Source organism: Myripristis murdjan, chromosome 16 (assembly GCF_902150065.1).
Source record: "Myripristis murdjan chromosome 16, fMyrMur1.1, whole genome shotgun sequence".
In the NCBI taxonomy this organism is placed as follows: domain Eukaryota; kingdom Metazoa; phylum Chordata; class Actinopteri; order Holocentriformes; family Holocentridae; genus Myripristis; species Myripristis murdjan.
In genome coordinates, this window is record NC_043995.1 from 2,844,319 (window position 1) to 2,865,809 (window position 21,491).

The 21,491-nt window shown below is 40.8% G+C and overlaps 1 protein-coding gene across 1 annotated transcript in view; it reads left to right on the forward strand.

The window, feature by feature from the left end:
* The window catches only part of LOC115373660 (glutamate receptor, ionotropic, kainate 2), a 233,538-nt gene that overhangs the window by 157,244 nt on the left and 54,803 nt on the right, over nucleotides 1–21,491 (forward strand). The window contains exons 11-12 of the mRNA XM_030072153.1: nucleotides 5,840–6,046; nucleotides 11,697–11,920. Of these exons, the coding sequence (XP_029928013.1) occupies nucleotides 5,840–6,046; nucleotides 11,697–11,920 (431 nt within the window). The remainder of the gene's footprint in view (nucleotides 1–5,839; nucleotides 6,047–11,696; nucleotides 11,921–21,491) is intronic.

Below are 21,491 nucleotides of genomic sequence, written 5' to 3' on the forward strand. Positions count from 1 at the left end.
GGGGAATGGGCACCTGTAAGACCGTCCACATACACATATTTGTGTCAGGGAGTTTGCTGTGTTGGCCTGAACCCATGCAGATTACACACACAGTGCATCAGCAACACATGTAAGCTTATTCAGTGGTGTGCTCATGTGTCAGATTATGTACTTATGTGCTGCATGTGTGTGTGGGCCTCTGTTTATACGATTAATTGGGATTAAAGCATTTGAGTCGTAGCTGGAGCACCATGCCAGCATAATTCAACTATCATTAAAAATTCTTTTTGAAGGATTTCAAGGGTCTTTTTGAAGTTCTAATTCAAAAAAGAAAGAAATTGATAAGTCTCCGTAGGGTCAATGTCGGACCAAATCAAACCTGAAGAAACAAATTGCATGAATAATTCCCGAATTTCAGTGACTGGTGCAGTGGAGGCTGTGCATTTGACTAGCAGTCAGATTTCGGTCAGTCATTTGAAGTGCGCGTCAACACCGGCAGCTTTCGACTGTACCAGTGCACCTGCATGTTTGAGCAAGCCAGCGAAATTCAAAGACAAGCAGTTGGTTTCACTCTCTGGCCTTGCTCCTCTCAATTCTGGAGCATGTAATGAAAAGTTTGGTAATGCCTTTTTTTGTTTGTTTGTTTTCTCTCTTTTTTTCATTTTTCTTTTATTTATTTATTTATTTTGCTATAGCTGCTTGCAAAAAAACATTGAAAGCCTCTGATGGACCAGTTCCCACCAACAGAAGACACCAGAACAATGGTATAATGTGCAGAATGAGCCACAGGTGTTGCTGCCTGGTAAAGTGAAAGGTGCTCTGTGTTAATGTGCCCAGTGTCTGTTTATGATAATTACAGTCTTTCACAGTTGACAAAAGGTGAGAGGTCAGACGCTGCTAATGGGCTGACAATAGCGTCTTTGTGTTCTCCACACGAGATAACAGTTATTCCAATAGTTCACATGGCAGAAAATAGAGATAGAAAGGAGAGAGAGAAATGTTTGTCAGTTGTTTTTCTTTCTTTCTTTCTTTCTTTTGTTCTTTCTTTCTTTCTTTCTTTCTTTCTTTCTTTCTTTCTTTCTTTCTTTCTTTCTTTCAGTTGCTCAATAGAAAATGATTGAGTTGGCTGAAAGATCACCATTGTAGTTAGATTTAATTCCCACTCATTGCAAGATTCAGTTAGGTAATGCCGTTATTGCACACCAGGGTTCAACCAGTACGAGTCTTTGAGGGCCAATACCCATATTTTTTGATTGAAGTTCCTGGTAGCTAGTATTCAATAAAAGCCTCTGTAACTGTATTTAGACCACCATGGGACACTAAAAGTCTCCACTGGAACCACAATTATGAAATTCTTTTGGAGTTAACACCTTTTTAAGAGCCATCACAAATATTTAAAGACAGGAAAAATCTCTAAAATTAAATTGAAATTAAAACTTTACACAAAACCTTTCAATTAAGTGAATCCTGTATATCAACATATAAGATAATTTTTTTTTTTTTTTTTTTTTATAAATTAAGGTACAGGTTCTGCTGCTGGCACAGGTTCATACTGCTATAGGGCAAGAGATTTTTGGCAGCAGATATACTTACATTTATAGTGCGCCTGCATTGGTGCAGGTGTACCATTGCAGATTGATGCACATGAAAATGGTCAGTTCTTTGTATGCCATTCCATCCAGAAACAAGGAAAAAAAAAAAAAAGGACACATCATCAATTTTTAGCTTTGTTCATTTGGCAATTTGAGTGGATTGCGGCAGTTAACACTAACCAGGGGGAAATCCAGCTCAGTGGCAGGAGGCTAACAGTTAGCATTTGGAGCATCCAGCCAGTATCCAGCACTCAGTAAGTAATGAGAGGAAGATAGCACCGCTGCAGAACAGCAAGAGGGGAAGTAAAGAATAATACATATTTTTTAAAATGAGTGAACTATCCCTTTAACACCATTGTTAACAGGCAAGAATAGCATACATAAAAGGGGTTTTATGTGCTTTTGGAAACTTTGGAAGTCTTTTTCAAGCCTCATGTTAGCTTGCTATATATTTAGACATTATTTGCACAGCCAGTTCTCTGGTGGGGGAGAATGGTCTTGAATGGTTTGTGGTGCAACTGCAAAGCCTTCATAGTACAAGTTAACACCCACACTGAAAGCTGATTGATTCCCATTTGTACTCCAGCAGCACTGTGTGACTCACATAAAAAAACATTTTCCAAAGCAATATCGCAGGCCATTCGTTCACTCACACTGTTAGGGCCAGTGTTACGACAGGGAAATACAGTAATAATAGGGGTTTCGGTGCGGGGTTTGCTTTGCTGTAGTCCCAATATTTCATTTTGCACTCACTCAGGATCCGCTTGTTTTCAAGGCCAAGGTAGTGAGTGATAAATAGCCCTAAAGTGAGTTGAGCATATTGAATGAATAACAGACCAGAAATCCCCTTGAAAAGACAACAAGACTACTTCCCATAGAATTTAATATTGAGAGTATCAGTGAATGTTGTCCCTTTGTCAACACTAATACTTGTCTCTAGAAATTACCTGTGTGGATTTGAAAACACTGCCATGCTCATGCACCGCTGAAACCGTGGCTCAGTTACCATGGCGATGGGGCAGGAAAGCAAACACTGCTCCCAGCTTGGAAGGTTAGATGATGGAGCGAGTGTGCAGAAAAAAAAGGAAAAAAAAAACCCTTAGAAGAAAGGAGTGGATGCACCTACTGTGCAGCACACTGCTGGTAACTGTCTTTCCGTGTGTGTGTATGTGTGTGTGAGCCAAGGAGGTGGAAGAGGTATACCATGACTCTTATCAAGAATGTTTCAATGGTAATTTAGGCTTAGAGCTGTGCCCATTCCTAACATCCAGAATAAGAGGATGTATATGGCCACACCTCATTTTATCCATTAAATACACTCATGTAAACTTGCCACTACATTACAGGCATGTGTGTGTGTGTGTGTGTGTGTGTGTGTGTGCATGAATGTGTTTGTATTTCTTGGCATACCAGGCGCTCAGGCATTGATCTTTATATGGACAGTGCTTTCTGGTCTTTCATCAAGATTACATCAGTAACCTTGCAGCCGTACAGCTGGTGAGGTGTAATGTACCAGCACATGTTCTAGATATAGACTATTACATAGAAAACACTGTCAAAATAATGGCAACAATGTGATTAGTAGTTAAAACAGTACATACAGATAATAGATACCTATTTTTCAACCAGGTTCAGGTGCCACAACAGCACACATCTTCCGTGCTGAGGTGTTCTCGAGCTAGGCACTGAATTCCTGTCAGGTCCAGCTCAGGTCCAGCGTGTGAATGCTGTTTGTGCTCATATAAAGAATGGCAGTGGCTCTGTTCACACTTTCAGAGTGAAATCAGCACTTACAATTTTATTTGGGTGTTTTGCAGCCGACACTGAAATGTGATTCTTGAGTTACCTTTTATTTTGTAGCTGCGGGTTTTGAATCTGTTTATTTTCACCACAGCTTGAAGGTGAGATTTTTTTTGTTTTGGTGTTTACTTTCTTATTTATGCCTCTGCTTACTGGGCTGACACCATTTTATTTGGGAATTGTATTGCACAGGAAGTTCCACTGGAATTTCAATGACTGTCAGTCCTTCTCCCAGTGAATGCATCTCCAGATCCCAGTATCCTTAGTTGGTGCCCTAGTGGAGATGTGCCTTGACTTGTTTTATGCCAAAAAAAAAAAAAAAAAAAGTACTCATTTATTAATTATTTGATGAAATAATAGGTGAACAGAGAGTTTGCATTTTATTTTGGTTTTCATCTGTGTGTGGACTGGCGACCCATCAGGGATAGGCTCCAGCACCCCACTACCCTAATTAGGGTAAGCTGCTTGGAAAATGAATGAATGACTTCCAGCGGTACTTTGTGCTTGACAACCCGCCTCCGTCTGCATGTCCCGCATCACAAGTAGCTGGGCCCTCATTCACTCATCATCATTAAAATGTAAAATGTGCACTGTACATGAATGTAGCTTCAATTATTGTGTTTTCTATACTGATTTACCTAAAATTTCACCGATTTGAAGGTCTTCACTTATATTGAATATGTCTACTGATGGTCACTAAACAACCTAGGCTACTAGGCTACTTCTACAGTGCTTTATTTTAAGAAGCCCAGATGCATGAAAAGCATCAAGTTAACTTTCCTTCAGGAAAGACCTCCAAAGTGAGGTGAATGGTTGAATGCTGAATTAAGTGTTTAAAACAGCAGATGGAAAAGTTTTCCGTGGATGTAGGCTGAATCACTGTTATGTTATATAAGTCACATTTATTTACAAGAAAATATCATGATTACTTTAATTAATGATATTGTTCTTAATCTGTTATCATTTTTGTGTTCTAAGATAAAGGGACCTAAAAGATCAAGTCTGCAAAGTTGGTTTTAGCAAATTTTAATTTGATTAGTTAGTTCACCCATGAAATGAAAGTTTTGACAATATCTACTGAACATCATTATCAGTTGAAAAAATGGTGAAACTTGCATGTTAATATTGCAAATGGCAAGTTAATTGGCATGGCTTCTTAGAAGAATGTAGACAAAAGCCTTAGTATTCCAAAAGGCCACAGAAATAAGCATAATGGCACAAGCCGGGTTTTCTGAAGCCACATGACTGCACTGCGCGTCCAAAAGTCCGATAGTCACTTCATTATCTCCCAGATTTTCTGCACTTGCTCGTCACTGCGCCTGCTGTCACTACAGCAGCAAGCAGATGTTGCCTTCAAATGCTGTCAGAAATAATTTTGTGTTCAAGTGCTTTTTAGTCAGAAATAACAAAAAGGCCCCTCACCACAGAGTAACACTGTTACACACATAACACTCTGCAGTGAAATCAATACCCTCCACTTCCTTTTTCTCATATCCGTGACGTGACAAAAATCCATTGAACTGTGATTTATGCAACATCAGACAAAAAGAGCCTGCACAATATTTTCATGTTTGCTTTGCCACTACTAGCGAGGAGCACAAACTGTTTTTTCATGGAAACATCTCATTGCCTGCATACTGTAGAAATTTGCACCACCAGAATGTGTAAAAGCTGTTAGCAATCACTCATGATCTTTTTTTTTTTTTTTAATTTATTTATTTTTTTGGCTTTAATCATGGCACAATTATATGATAAACAACACCTGTTTGATAATATATTTTGGATTTTTTTTTTTTACTGAGAGAGACAAGAGAGTTATGGGAAGGGGGACACGCAACAAGCTCAAGAGTGCAGGGCTAAGAAAGACAGATGGTACACAAGCATGAGGTGGTGGGGGGGAAAATAAGGAGTGAAGGGTAGAGGAGAGAGGAGCATGACAGAGATTGTTGGGAGGAGGAAAAAGGGAGAGCGGCAGGAAGAAAAGGAAGCAGTGTGAAAGAGGACATTAGTAATCTCCCCAGCTGTTTGTGCGAACAGAAGGGATGTGCCGGCTCTTGCTTTCTCTTTTTGTGTCTGTCTATCAGCATCTCTCATCTTATTGACAAAGCGTGCGGTGTCCTGAAAGCTAGGCCTGGGCCCAAAGCCAGCCTGCTGAGCCTGAGAGGAGCACAGAGTCATAGATATGGGGGATTATCTCTTATTATGGTCATGCCTCGCTTTGCACCCACCCTACCTCGAATCATAGGACAAGCACTGCTGGCAAACGCACGCACACGCACACACACACACACACACAAACATAGCGGCCCCCACGTGCTTTTCTACCTGAGCCAGTGTGTGCTTGGGCATCCACAGCTCAAAAGCCTATCTCACACATCAGACACACTCTCAGATAGGGCTTATCGGAGGGTAAAAGATGCCAAGTGCTGCGGAGACTGATCCCTCTGCCCCTATTTCTCCCCCAACAGGAGGAGCCCTACGTGATGTTCAAGAAGTCTGACAAACCGCTGTACGGGAACGACCGCTTTGAAGGCTACTGCATAGACCTGCTGAGAGAGCTGGCCAGCATCCTGGGCTTCACCTATGAGGTTCGTCTGGTGGAGGATGGGAAGTATGGCGCCCAGGACGAGACCACAGGCCAGTGGAACGGCATGGTCAAGGAGCTCATGGACCATGTGAGTCTCTGAACATCTCTATTAAGAGTCGTCAAAATTATCAATACTTTGATAAATGTCAGTGCTAAACATTTGAAACAGTCCTGGCACTGCTTTCCAACAGTATTGATATCGCCAGTGTTTTCTCTACATAAAAAAGAAAACCTTAAAGCTGCACTGAGCAATGCATTTTTTTTTTCAATATAATGCAGTGTCAAGGTCATCAGCACGCCCACCACACGGTTTTCTGTGGTGATTCAGGAGGAAAATCTGAGGAGTGATTTTTTTTCGACATCTTTTAGTTGTTAAAGCAAGTTGTCTTCTCCTCTGTTGTTCCACCTCATGACATGACATTAGCCACAGACAAAGGAGGGTGGGGCGAGATGCGTTCAGGTACACTGCAATGGCTGCTGCAACACTATTGTGTTCAAATTCCAAGTTTTCGTCGGAGCACCGCGGGCGTGGATTCAGTTCGGGCCTGGTCATCTCTACAGGTCTTCTCTCCACGATAGCACGACTGATAGATCAGTAGTGTTAGTGCCTGTCACTGCAGTCAGCACTGTGGCCACAGAAAAAGTTTATTCAAAGCAGCCTACCTTGTAGCTAAAAATCTATAACTTCACCATATTGTAAGGCATATTATCAGGTATGTCTGGGATAAACCTGATGAAGGTCAAACAGACCAAAATATTGTTGTAGTAAATAATTCAGCAGGAGGCAAGACGGTTCTTCTCATATACTCTGAGGTCCTGCTCATGTACCACAAACTATCCAGCCACAGAAAGATGACAGAAACAGTGAAGTGAGAAAAGTCGTCACTGTGGAAGCACCATCTCATTTAGTGTTACTGGTGTGAACTGAAAGGTTTTAGAACATTGCAGACCACATTATTTGCAAGCAGTTGTAAGTTTCAACTCAGCTCACTGTAAATCTTTGGTGTAAACTCATTGTAAGAGAAAGCTAGTGATTTTCATTTGCTCTGCAGCTGCGTATCAGCACCACAGAGCAAGAAGGCCGTGCTGCAGTCAGTGACCTTTGCAAGCTCAAGTCAAGCTGGTCAGCTAGTTAGCATCAATGGAAGGTCAGACACTTGAATCAGAGGCTGTGGACAGCAACCCTTGGCCACACTGAGTTCTTATAGTTGACAGTCGATGAACAGACACCAAATAAAAATGCTTTTCTTTCATCACATGGTGTGAAAATGGAACAAACAAAAAATGTAACTGTGTCACTACTCAGTAGTTTTTTTTATTTTTTTCTTTACTGATACTCTTTTACTTGAGTGGTTTTCTCTCAGGGTAACTTTTACTAATACAGAAGAACATTTTAGGATGAGTAAGTGCACTCTTACTACTTGAACTACATAGTCTGATATGTAATAATAATAATAATAATAATAAAGTTGTCATTATAATATGAAATTATTTTAATATAGCTTAAAAAAACATCATTACAACAAGAAACACTGTCACTATGACGTAATACTAATCCCCTTTTCTTTTTTTGGGGGGGGATGTGACAGCAATATGCTGCCATATGCAGTAACAGGTCATGAATGGATTGGTAACACTTTACAATAAGAGTTCAACAATTAACGTTAGTTAATGCCGTAATGGTTAGTTAATGATTATTATGGCATTTACTAATGTTAATATATCTACAATAATCCTTAAATAACATATAAATTAATACCTTAGCATGAACAGCATTAGTACATGATTCTAAGACACATCAGTTAACGGTTAGTTAACTGTTACTTAATGTTTATTACCTGTTACTTAATGTTTATTACGGCATTAACTAACGTTAATTGTTGTACTCTTATTGTAAAGTGTTACTGATGGATTTGCAAACTGCTTTGCACCGAAATGTTTCGATCCTGATTTCACAGAATGCATTTTCAAGGGCGGTATAAGCTGTCATGTCAACTTCTTTTCGTTGTCCAAAAGTTTGTTAGGAAATGATGGATGATGAGGCACTGCACCATATACTGAGAAAGAAAGGAAGAAAAAAGAGAAAGAAAGAAAGAGAGAAGGAAAGAGGGAAAGAAGGGGAGAGAGCAACTCCCACTCTTGCATTCGAGAGCACAGCGATGCGATGAGAGCATAGATTTTGTCTTGAGTTGTTTCCCCTACAGAGCTTATTAAAATACACACACACGCACGAACACACACTCAATCTGCACACAGAGTAGATCATTAAGCTTGACAAACTAGGTCCCAGTTAGGATAAACTGTATAGGTCAAAATAAAGCAGGCACTGCACAGTCAATAGTCAATATCTGACCCCATTAAAAGCACTATCCGGGAGCAGTCGAGTGTCCCTTAGCACCGCAAGACACATCTTGTAGTGTCGGCTGCTCTTGATCATGCAGTGATGGCTGTCGTGACAGATAACCTGGTCTTTTCATGGGCAAAGGGCCCAATCCCCTATGAGACAGTGCTGAGTGTGGGTTTGCCCTGCTTCCTCCGCAGGGTCCAGGCTTGACTTAGACAGATGGTGATTGCGGCAGACAAGCCCTCAGAAGAGTTGGGAGTGTAGGCTCACAGGGAAGAAGCTCCGCTGACGAGGAAACGGTGAATTGAGCCGAACAAGTTGGAAATATCCTGTCTAAGGAATTTACCGAAATTATCTTCAGCCTGTCTAATGCTCAAAGTGGAGTAAACACATCGAGAATTATTCCGCTGAAAAGCGACCTTTTCTCAAGTTTGCATTGGCTCTCTGTAGGCTTGTGTTATAGTGCTTCAGACAGGTTTGGTTAGAGAACTGGGAGAAACAGAATGCTCTACTTCCATCTTCCTCATAGTGGAAAAACTTTTGCATGCATCACCAATGTGAGCTCTGAGCTCATTCAAGTCACTGTAGAGTGATACATGGCAACCCTCATGGGACAAAAAGGATATATCTTTGAGAAACTAGCTTTATTGTTGCTGTTTAGCATTTAGAGTCACAATGCTGCTTGAAATTTATTAACTGTCAATGGCAAAATGCTTTTAACCCTGTAACATTATTGGCTCAGCATACTGAATAGTCACTCCCTATGATTTGTAAGTATAAGTTTAACATAAACAGGACTTTAATTCATGTTCAAGGAGTAATGATGCCATAATAATAATCACTGAATTGTGTTTGTACCATTTTTCTGTTGGGCTTTTCTGCTGTTGTGTTATGTTTGATCTGTCCTTGTGTCTTTGAATATCTAGAATAGCACAATAAAAAGTACAACTTTTTACAACTTGAGGGAAAAAAAACTAGCCATTAGTAATAAAGCCAATCAGCTTGTTCATCAAACCTGAATGTTACCCTGCCAACTTTTTTATCAGTCAAGCCATTAAACTCATGCGAGCCAAGCGTGGCGACAGCGACCAGGTTTGATGTTTGAAGTTTCTCCATCACTGCATTGCAGTTCGAAAATTTATATCAAGCAGGACATAGTGGATTTAAAACCATTTAAAACGAGTCATTACATAGAATATTTAAAATGGCTTAAAATGAGTACATGTAAAAACAGTGTGAGTGGCAGCCATCTTGCCAGGATTCACTGCAAAGTGAGGATGTGGTGATCCCAATCATTGTAAAGATTAGTAAAAGGAGGGGGCAGTATGTAAGTTTGGCTGGGTTTGATGTAAGTCACAGATGTAGTTGATGAAGGTTGACATGTTTCATCCTCTGGGTAGCTTGAAATGGGCCTACTGAATTCCCTGGCGATGGGCCCTACAGATTTCAAGATATCAAATTTGACCCAAGGATTGTGCTACAGGAAAGGTCATAAGTCCTGGACACGCCAAACTGGCGACAAAAATAAGCGTTGACAAAGGTCAGCTGTGGGTTTGCGTAATGTCACTCGGCTCCACTGACAATTTCACTTGCTTAATTGTCCAAAAAGCAGCAGATGGGTGTGACGAGTGACACACTGGGACACACCGCAAAACCTAGGGCCACAGACGCTCACTGACAGGAAACCACTGATCAACAGCTGACCATCAGCTTGGTGTGTCAGGGTATATGGTGTCATCAAATTCAAGAGGAATCTTCCTTTCGCCTATAGCTCTCCGTCCTGGAGTATAAATGCACTCACCAAATATCATGGCAATTTGCCGTGATATTTGGTTTAGTTTAATTTAGTGATAGACCAAAAAGTCAAATTGCACACAAGCTGAGGTTGGTATAGAGGAAAGCTCATGGTCACAACAGAAAGAACATGGTTAATCCTCTTAGGAGCATGAGTGTGTTCACCAATTTTAATGGCAATCTAACCAAAAGATTTGAAGATACGTTGTCTCGGAGTTAAGTGTTGAACAGATGGACAAATGGATGATCCATCTAAGTGGGAAAATTTTCGAAAATGTGTACACATGAGAATGCAAAAACACAGAAGCTGAATTACAAATGTAAATCCAAATAAGGTTAAATGCCCAAAACTGCAAAAAACATAATCAGACATCAAAATCGAGGAAGTTCCAAATGAAAGCAACATGTTGAAAGTAACAGTACGTCAAAAGTCTTGTGTGTAAGGTAAACGTCTGAGCCATGAGCATGTGCATGGAAGCAAGGTCATGGCAGTGACATCAATGTTAGCAAACTGTGGCATCTTTACTGTCCTGATAACAAAAGGGAAAAGATTTCACTTCCCAAGAGCTGTTTTCAGTGTTCAGAAATGCTACTGTGCATGTAGACAGAAGGCCAAAAAACAAGCAAAACAAAAAAAACCATCATCACGCCATGCCTAAATTGTCCAGACATATGAATGAGAATCTTGGACTATGTCCACATGGCTATGATTTTTTTCAAAATGCAACTTTTTCTCTCCATTTTGACCTTCTGTCCACCTGAAAATTGCATTTTGCTCACTGAAAACTCAACTTTTAACAGCCTTTTCATTTGGTGGTGTGGATGGTGAAAACGAATCTGTTTGATAATGCTGATGTCACAGATGCCACTTTGCCTCTTTGCTCCCAGCAGGACGCTGACTTCACACAGGGGCCACTTTGACCGTGCAGTTATTTTCAACAGCTTGTATTCATTTATGACTTCCAGGAGGAGCTCAGCCTCCTCCTCTGTCCATACAGTCTAAAGCACTGAACCTTGTTTTTATCACTCTGCCTCCTTTTCCCTGCATTTTGGATGTTAAGACCTCCATTAACTGTATCTGCACTTGTATTTGTAGTTACCCCTGGGATGTCAACAGACCTTTGCGGTCACTCCTCAGCTTCTTTGCACATGCTCATATCACAAAGATGTATACATTTTTGGTTTCTCTTGCTTTGTCTTTTTTTTTTTTTTTCTCGAACAAATAAACAAAGTTTAATTAAAAATGGACATGGTGTCCGTCAATCTGTTATGAAGACATGTCCAGGCTGTCTCTATGCTCTCCTTCCAATGGATGCTGAGATAGGTCCCCCACCACCCTGAGAAGGAAAAAGTGGGTGGGTAGAGAAAATAAATGAATGCTTTGGTTAAGATTCCACAGAGGGAAATTATGAGTTTTATCAAGGAGAGTGTGCTTGACGAGCAGAGAGAAAAAGGGGGCTTTAAATTTCTCGCTAAGTGCCTTGGGACAGACTCTGTGGTGTGTAAAGACCCTGTTTTCTTAATTTGATTGCCTCTAAATGCTTCCTCTGCCCCTGACTTATGGCCTATCCCTCTTCCCTTTTATGTTTGCTGTTGACAGAGAGCTGATCTTGCAGTGGCTCCCCTAGCCATCACATACGTGCGCGAGAGGGTCATCGACTTCTCCAAGCCCTTCATGACGCTGGGGATAAGTATACTGTACCGCAAGCCCAACGGGACCAACCCTGGGGTCTTCTCCTTCCTCAACCCCCTCTCGCCTGATATCTGGATGTATATTCTGCTGGCTTACTTGGGTGTCAGTTGTGTGCTGTTTGTCATAGCCAGGTAACATGTCACTTCCAGATCACAGCTTCACATGCAGTCAGACACATGCTACGCTGCCATCGCTCAGCCTCGCCCATCTGACTAACACCAGGCTAATGTCTGTAATTACAGCCTCAGCGTCCTGAGCACACACGACTTGCTTGTGGTTAAAGCTCAAAACTCAGTGACAAAACTGACACTAATCAATGGTCATGTATTTTAGCCCGGAGTTGACAACATCATCTTAATCTTTTAATGTGCGTTAACCATAAATGCTCACAAGGATATTTCACTGTTTTTTTCAATTTGATTAATTTTTGCAAACAATCCTTTTTTTTCCCTCTCTGGTTTAATTAGATTTTTTCCAGATTGGCACTTGGAAAGGCTGCTAAGTTATTCCTGGCCTGTGTCTGCACACATATCATATCAGTAAAAAAAAAAAAACCCTCAGGAGACACAGAAATACACAACAACACAAACCTTTTGAGCAGATAAGTTATATCAGCCGTTTCAGGATTGTGTGTGTGTGTGTATGTCTGAACGAATGAAAGAGAAAGACTGTGTATGGGTGTGTGTGCGTGTGTGTGTGCGCGCGTGTGTGATGTGTCCGCCTCGATGTGAACGGCTGCTGCCCCTCTTCCCACCTTTCCCTCACTGTCCCCAGTGTCTCAGAGTCTGTGCTGTCTTTTCTTTTCTCGTGTTTTCCTCACCTTGCTTCAAACATGGGGTGACACAGTAATACGCTCGTGTTTACAACAGTTCCTGATAAACTCGCTTTGTGGAAGGTAAGGGTGCGATCACACCTATAGTTTGTTGTCTCTGCTCTGAACTAAAGTGGAAAAGTTTGCTTTGTTGATGTTTTGCAATTGCAAGTGAGCCAGGGTTTGTACATAAAAGTGGCATAGACTCCCTAGAAGCTTGTTTATTGGACAGAGTTTTGGTAGCCTGTCATCCTGCCAGGCTAGAGAGTTTGGTGTGATTCCAGTTCCTATAACATTAGCTTAGCATGACAGACTTGTCGGCACTCTTTGCTTTAAAGGGATAGTTCACCCATTTTGGAAAAAAAGATATTATAAATATTATAAAAGATATTATTGTTATTGTTATTATTGTTGTTGTTGTTGTTGTTGTTATTTTGATTGGTTATTCCCCAGCTGTTCTGTAGGACAGTAGTGGTGCTGGCTGGATGCTCCAAATGCTAACTGTTAGCCTCCTCCTGTAGCCACCATAACTGAGGACCACGGGTGGACTGGCCATCAGGCACACCGGGCATTTGCCTGGTAGGCCGATGTGCTATGCGGGCCGACAGTCCCCCGACACTTTTTTTAAAATTATTATTTAAATATCTGACCGGCCATATAACCAGTAGATCAGTGGCCCGACTGACACTGGGCTGGCCCAGTCACATTGCTAAACAACCCCTTTTGCGTAGTTTGGTCCGGCCTGCATGATGATTTCAGCAAATACAGTCATTGCAAGAATTTATTTACTAACCACCGGGCCGGCCCTTGAGACACGCTGCTCTGCAGCCCATTGGTTATTTTTCTTCACTGACACGGGGCTGGCCCAATCATGTCATGAGCCTGTGGCTCGGTGAGCCGGTGTGCAGTGCAACGTGGGTCGAACGTTGTCTCATAGGGTCTACTGAGATGGAGAGAAAACGCAAAGGTGTCGCAGAGAAACTGTGAGAAAAAAAGAAACTCTTCAAGCAAATGCTGCCAAATGTGCGAAAATTACAGGTGATGAAATACAGGTGAAAATACAGACATGTTTGCCACGGCAGGGCCATCTGGCAACATTTCTTATGTTATTTAGGGCTATAAAAATTCTGCAACACATCATCAAACTCACACTAACCCCATGAAGGTGGTTATTTTGAAGAATGTTAGCTGGGGGGAAGTCCATCTCAATGGCAGGAGGCTAACAGTTAGCATTTGGATCATCCAGCCAGTATCCAGCACTCCAGTAACAATGAGAGGAAGACAGCACCACTACTGCCCTACAGAACAGCTAGAGGGGGAAGTGGAATAACATCACATTTTTCAAAATGAGTGAACTGTCCCTTTCATATGCCCTCTCTGGTGTTCATATCTTTTACGACCACATGAGGACATAGCTGAGAATGAGCATTAGTCCAGTTTTTTGGTGTGCTAGCCCTTCCAGGTGCTGGCTATCAGATGTCAGTGTCTCTTTATACCCAAAAAGTCTTGTGTTTCGGATTTGTTCCTGTACTTGGTTCAGATTACATGCTCACTACAAGCAAGCCTCACTGAAGCTTGGGAGAAGGACCAAGACAAGCATTGTCAGACATGGTTATTTTCTCACCTGCTCAAACAGATAAAATCAAGAGAACGGAGATCAAATAAACTACTCTGTGTCTGTGGTGTGAACACACTGAAGGCAGGCTCAGACTCCATAACTTTAGGTCTGATTTTCCTCTCCTAGACAAATTTTTGAGATATGAAACAAAATGAACACTCATGACCCTTGCCAATACTCTTTAAGTCAGTTCAGAGATATACTCTGACCCAGTTTTTGAGGTCTCCCAGTAACCCCAACATTTTCAAGCATCTTTGAAACTATTCCCACAAAAGTTGAGATGCTCTGATGGTTTGAGGGATCTAAAACAAGCAGGATCTATAACATGGGTATTGACAAAATCAGATATCACAGTATCTTCCACCCAATACCATGATATGATATTGTGACAGCATTGTAGGGATGACAATTAGTCACTATGAAATTTGTTTCTAGAGGCCAAGCCTCTAGAAACAAATTACATAACAGCTTGAACAGTCTAATAAGTTCATAAAATCACATCCCTTTCCTGTAATGCAACTTTTAAAACAAGGAAAAGATACTTTCTTAAACACCATACAATGACATATGATATCCAGAATCCCAGGCAATATCCAGTTTCATATTACAATATCAATATATTATCAATATATCGCCCAGCCAATGAGCAATAGCCAATCAGTGGGTTTGAGGGTGAAAGCAAATCTGTCCTGCCCAGCTTGTAGCTGGGAGGCTACAGGTAAGCATTTCACTTAACTATTATCTGAGATTTGTCTCTCTAATGGACAGACGGCCCTATTGCTGTCCAAATCATTTCATTTGTTTTCTTCTCCATATTCTGAGTTTAATTCTCTTTGTCTTCAGTTTTTTTTTTTTTTTTTTTTTTTAGCTAAATTAGTGCACAAACCACCTGCACAGCAAGCAGTTCCTTGTTTTTCTCCATTTTCTCAAAGAAATAGTCCCTTCTCACCTGCATTTTCACCTCTCATGTGAGTATTGGGATAAACTGTCAGGGCTGCCCCAAGTTAAAGATCTTGAATGCTCGATTTGAGTGGTTCAGTGATTTTGGACTTTTCAGAGTCAAGTTGGCCAAAATGTGCCCACTGCTCTGGAACCCAAATGTTCACCCCTGTAAGAAAACATTAACAAACCCAGAGGGAAAAACATTTTTCAGGAAGCTGAAGTGCTTTGCTTTAATCATTTATCAATTTTGGTATTTTACATTGAGGCTATAGTGGGAACCTTGCTGTTCTGTAGCTCCTCAGGTGGTGTATGGTACAAATGCTACAAAGATTAGTGGTTTGATTCCCGTCAGGTTTGATTCCCTTCAGCACAGGAATGGCAAACCATGTGTTCTGGACGGCCAAGAGAATTAATTGTTTTCTTAGATTTAGAGACTTGCACCCACCCATTTGACAAAAACGCTTACAATATGTTCACATTTTAGAGAATGTAATTAATATTTCCCTCATTAATGATGTTTTAATTCACCCACCAGCAACTTGCAACCGCAATCTGCTATTAATCAGAATGTTGATTTTTATGACCCAGTCCCTCAAAATGAATTATTCAGGATGCCCACAGACATAACTGTAATCAATGCATCACAACTCTGCAGGATGTGATTCCTACCAAGTATAACAAGTTCACTTGTCCACAAGTTCACTGTAAGGCCTTTTCAACAAGGAACTGTTTCCATTCTGGTTTTTGAACCTAATTTTGAACCGCTCTCAGCATTTTGACCAAAAACGAAATCAGTTCAGACCCCAAGAAGCTCGTTTCCAGCTGGAACCAAAAAATAATAGGACCTGAAGTGGGAGCCATGATGACAACGACAGTGGGCATGTATTACTGTACAGGAAACTGAAGAGCAGTGGTGTATTGAATAAACAATACTATTACTTTCAAGTTGGACATCTCCTGAATATCAGGAAAAGATGGAAGAGAGTACTAGAAAAACTAAATTATGTCTTGAAATTGCTTAAGAGTTGGTGAAGCCTGGGTTTGTTAACACCTAGGACCAAATTATCAACAAGTTTAAAAAAAATGATGTAGTACAGAGACTCCAAAAAGGACCTGGTAATAGTGGGGTGATATGAAGTATTATGAACGCCTTCATGGTGTGCTGGGTCCTAGTCTAGCAAACCAGCAGAATGGGGCTCAATTCAGCCACATTGGCCAGTGACCTAGTGACACCTCTATCATAATGGTCCCACTCCAAACTGGTGCAAACACAGGCTGGTTCCTTAGTTGGCACCATAGTTACAAGAATCCCAAACAGAATGGACTCAAGAACCAAAAGTTTTTTTGGCTGAACAGAGGTATGATTTGTTTTTCTTTGCTGGTTAAATGTAACCCTGCAGTGTTTATGTGCTCACTCTCAGTCCTCAATGGGAAGTGACTGCCCACCTAAACTCTGGGAGCACCCATGCTAAAGTTCTTGGTACTCCATCCATTCAGTGGCACTTAGGGTTAGGGTTAGGTCATTTGCATTGCATCAGAGTTTCACAGGAGTTTCTACTGTGTTCTATTGTTGTTGGGACTTTTCAAAGCTAGACCCTTTCTTAAACTTGGATGCCCTTTTGTATGTAGTCCATGGTGGATCAACCATTTCATTTTGTGGACATGGTTTTCCATGGCCTCTTAGCTATTGCCACGTTTGTTTGTTTTTGCCCTTAGATTATTGTGTTTCTGTTGCAACGGTAACATAATGTTGCAACATTTGAGTTATAGTGTAACATCCTTTGTCACATGATCGTATTGAAGTTTATGATGATAATTGTATGTCTTCTAATTATGTTTATTGCTCTTGTGTTCATCAACTGTTTAGATTAGCATTGTTCTGCAACTCACATCAGTGGTGCTTAGACAGCTGAAATGATACAATTCACTGTTTGTACTGGTTGTCTATCTTTTGGTGCCTTTGTTCAGACTGATCCTTTCAGTTGTTGAAACTAGGGCAATGTTTTTGATGGATCACACGCTTGATCTAGTGGCTGTTGCCTGTGGCTAGTGTTTGAAGCATGGTGAAGAAAAAGAGAAAGAAAAGTTCATGTTAACTCTAAAACTTTTGGGATACATCAGCTCAGTTGCAGCTGTGACCCAACAGTTTTACAGTTAATGCACATGTATTTTCTAATGTTACTGGCGATATGATCACATACGAAAATAAAAAGCGGCAACTGTCATCTAAGTTGGTTCAGAATATGCACCTATGTTTATTTATTATCACAATAAGTAAGTCTTTGGGTAAGTGTACAAATTTCCCCCTCACTCTACTCCTTTTTTTCTCCTGTATACACAAATGCATGCCGGGCTGTAGTTGCATGCTTTTACTGTATAGTCTCACACAATTCAGTCTCACAAAATTTGGTAAAATGAGCGCAAACTCTGAAACGCAGATTTCATGTTGTAGATATGAGTAATATGATGATTCCTCCACAGCAAAAGGATTATGTGACAACAACTCAACTTTGGCTGGTTAGGGTAGCTAGCTAGTCAATTTTAAGCAAGTAATACAACTTTTGTGAGGCTAGGGTCGAGGTTAGGAAACTCAAACAACTTTGGTTAAGGTTAGGATAGGCAACTAAAAATTTGGTTTTGGTTTAGACAACTTAAAATAACTTGGCAGAGATGAGATCAATTTTTAGGCCATGGTTAAAATAAAATATATATATTTTTTAAATTTGTGAAAATGAAACTTTGCACTCACTCCCACTAGAAAACTGAATTGCGCCTGGTGTGTCGAGCTGAAGGTCTACACCCATATCCCACCCCCTTACTTTCCACCACACTATTTCCACACAAACTACTTCCAGTTTGTAGTTGTGTCTCCTTCATGTAATCCTCTCATGGCGGGGAAACATTTTTCTTGCACTTTTCATTCTCAGAGCATGTTATTTGCATGCACATTGTGCTCATTTCACAAAATTTTGCGAGACCAGACTGTCTAGAAATACAAATCTGAAAGGCAAGACTTAACATAAAAGGGATTAGCTCACTGTGCTTTTTTATATATATTTATATGTGTGTGTACACATTATACATTTTATCTATGTATGCTTGTGTTCGTATTGTACTGTGTGACTGAGCGTTTGTATGAGTGAGACTGACAGAGAAGGATAGTGATTGAGACTGAATGCTGGACTGATGACATACAAAGTGCAGGAGTTACACTGCCCTTCGGTAACTAATAGTAGTCATATTTAGGCCTATTTCACATGGGTGCACAGTAAAAACCACATAATTACTCTGTTGCACAGCCACCTCTCCTCATTCCACTGGTTACTGTTGTTAATGTTAGTGGTTGTTTTTGCTTTTATGTTTCCTCTAATAGCATCCATACCCCTGCTGCTTCTCTGTAAAACAGGTGATGAAACAGCTGAAAAAAAAAAATCTCTATTGTACATCACACCTCCGCTGAAGCCTGTGCATTATCACCTTGTTACACTTTGGGGAATCAAATTCCCTGCATCCTCCGCATTAAGCAAATTTCTGTAAGATAACTGAAAAGCACAGGCAATGCTTAGTGACGATAATCTATCAGAACGTTTGCACAGAATATTCTCTTTTTCTGCAAATAATTATGACTCATGATATTGACGTCTAGTTCTCGCCTTTGCTGCTCAAAACTAGAACATCTCTCTCAGCAAAGTCCTTCCCTCACATCAAAGTGTAGCAATAAGCCGCCTGTCCTCAGTCTTTGAATAAACTGCCTTTGGTAACTGCACGCTCATATTAAAGGCACGTCCCTCGTCACATGTTCTCTGTGGGAGAATGCAGAGTGAATTTCTCTTCTGAATTCCATGCAGTTTACCTCTGCTTATAGAAGCATGAGGTTGGAGATAAGTGCTTATTGAAATCTTGTCAAGACTTGGATCCTGAAAGCATCACTGAGGAATTGTGTGAACCTCTCAGTGATGCTTTAAGCATGTAAACTAGCATCGTACTAGTTTGGCTATGGTTCTTAGTGAGCTGATACAGTTACTTTTAGACTGAAGTTGCTGATAGTGGCTGATATTTTGTGCTGATATTCAATATCATTGACTATTTTCATTTTGACATGGGAAAAACTTTTGCAGCAGCATCCATGTCACTGTGGGACATTAAAACCCTCCATTGAAACTCCAATTAAATTATTTTATGCTTAGTGACCAATGAAATTATGTTATGATTAGCAGCTCATTAGCGGGATAGCTCACCAATTTTTAAAAAATTCACATTATTTCACATTATTATTATTTTTCTTTTTGTAATAGGTGAACTATCCCTTTAAGGATATACAACCTACTTTTCTTTCTTTATATGAAGAACTGATTTATAATAAAACATAACTGAACAACTCGATGAATAAATATAATGCACACAGAAACTGTGCAGGTTTTCAAGACTGTAGCTGTTCTCATGGAGGAACCTCCATCACATCAGAGATGACCCAAATGACTGGCTCATGTTTGATATCAGCTCGATATACCAGTCTAATCCTAATGTGAACAGCAGAGTTTGAAACAGTGGAGCTTTTTGATTGTTTGGGATTCATGTGGAGACTTGCAACAGAGAGCAACAGGACCATTCTCCCTCTGTTGATTCATCCCTCCTGACATTGGCATTATCAAGCGTATCATCAGCTGAGTTTTCTGTGGGATGACCCTGCCCCCATAGAAAGATAAAAGCCTCACATTGTTTCTGGCCTGCTGGTGAGTTCCCTGCTTTTCTTTCTGTGCTTATCTCTGCGCTGACCTTGCTCAAAGTTTCTCCCTCTGCAGCACAGATGACCTGAGATAACGTAAGGGCAGTGTAATTGGATCAAAATGACAGCAAACGGTGCTACACTGAGAGACAGGTTAAGCTGTGTTGTCTCCTACAAACGGGATTGTTTTAGTATTCCCATGGTACCAACCAACCCCCCCACCCCTACCCCCCACCATTCCTATAGCCAGTCCCTCTGCTCCAGCTCTGCCCTCCACTCCCATGCTCCAGCACAGCGCCGATGACAACTTTGCTCATCCATGTTCATGGCGAGTGGTAATTGGCTTTTCGGTGCATGATCGGAGGAAACGCGCTCAGAGACCTCTGCATAGGGATTGGGGGCGCTAGTCACATACGTCTTGGCAAGGTCGCAGTTCAGCTGAACTCAATTTGGCATTGCAAATTGACAAGCAAGCAAATCTGGAGCAAATTGAGTGAGCGGACAGATTGATTTAAGGCCAAAGCTTGTCTTAAAGCACAAATCGGGGGCGGACATTGAGAGGTCCTTGAGCTATTCCAGAGTATATCCTCCAGAGCGTTGTGGGGGCAAAAAGCAACACTGTGCACTAACCACATTATAATGACAAAGCCCATTAGTCAGTGACAAGGTGCAGTTATGACGCTGTCATTTTATCGATACAGCAATACATCTTCATGTATGGCAGTGTGCATTCAACACTGTATTCCAGCCAGAGGACAATGGATCACAATTTTGACACGTGGCAGTGTGGCACTTTCATCCACATTATCCTCTATGCAGATGTTACAGCCACACTAGGTTATCGCTTGTGACTTTGAGTGCAATAACAGGCTTAAACTGAAGCAAGTCTACATTATGCATTGCAATTTGATTAGTCAAACCCTTGTGTCTGTTAAACAGCTTGAGTGAAGATAGGGCCCTGATTCCCCTACTCCAGCACAAACCAAATCAGGTCAGGATGCTTAATTGTAGACCAATCAACCTTTACTAATGTAATGTCACTTTTATTTAACATGAATAAATGAGAAATCTCTTTGCTTGAGGAGTGTGTAGAGTGAGGGGGAGTACTGAAGCCGGCGTGGGCATGATGGGAATGAACCGTTTGATCTGCTGAATATTAATGCTCTTCCACGATTATAAGGATTATTAGTTCTTTTCTCAACTGACAATGAAGTTATTTTCAGACCCCATCGATTAAATTATGGAGGGAATTGCCTTTGATATCAGCGTGCCCACATGAAGAGTCGCTTTTGCAATATGAGTGGTATAATTCGAGCCCATTCCCAAAGTATTGTGTATTATTAAAATTGAAAACAGAAGAGAGAGATTGAGAGGAGCAACGTCTTAAACCATTTTTTGATGCTTTATTTTGACTAATGGGTTATTCAGTGAAGAAATCCTAATCAACATTTTAATTCATGTAATGAACTCTTAATTTACTAATCCAATTAACAGCATAACAAGCTGAGATATGTACATGATAGCATAGCAATGCTTATTGATTTGGGAAATGTTTTCTAGCATGACTTGCAGTAGATGGTGCACGGTGTCTCATCTCTGGACATG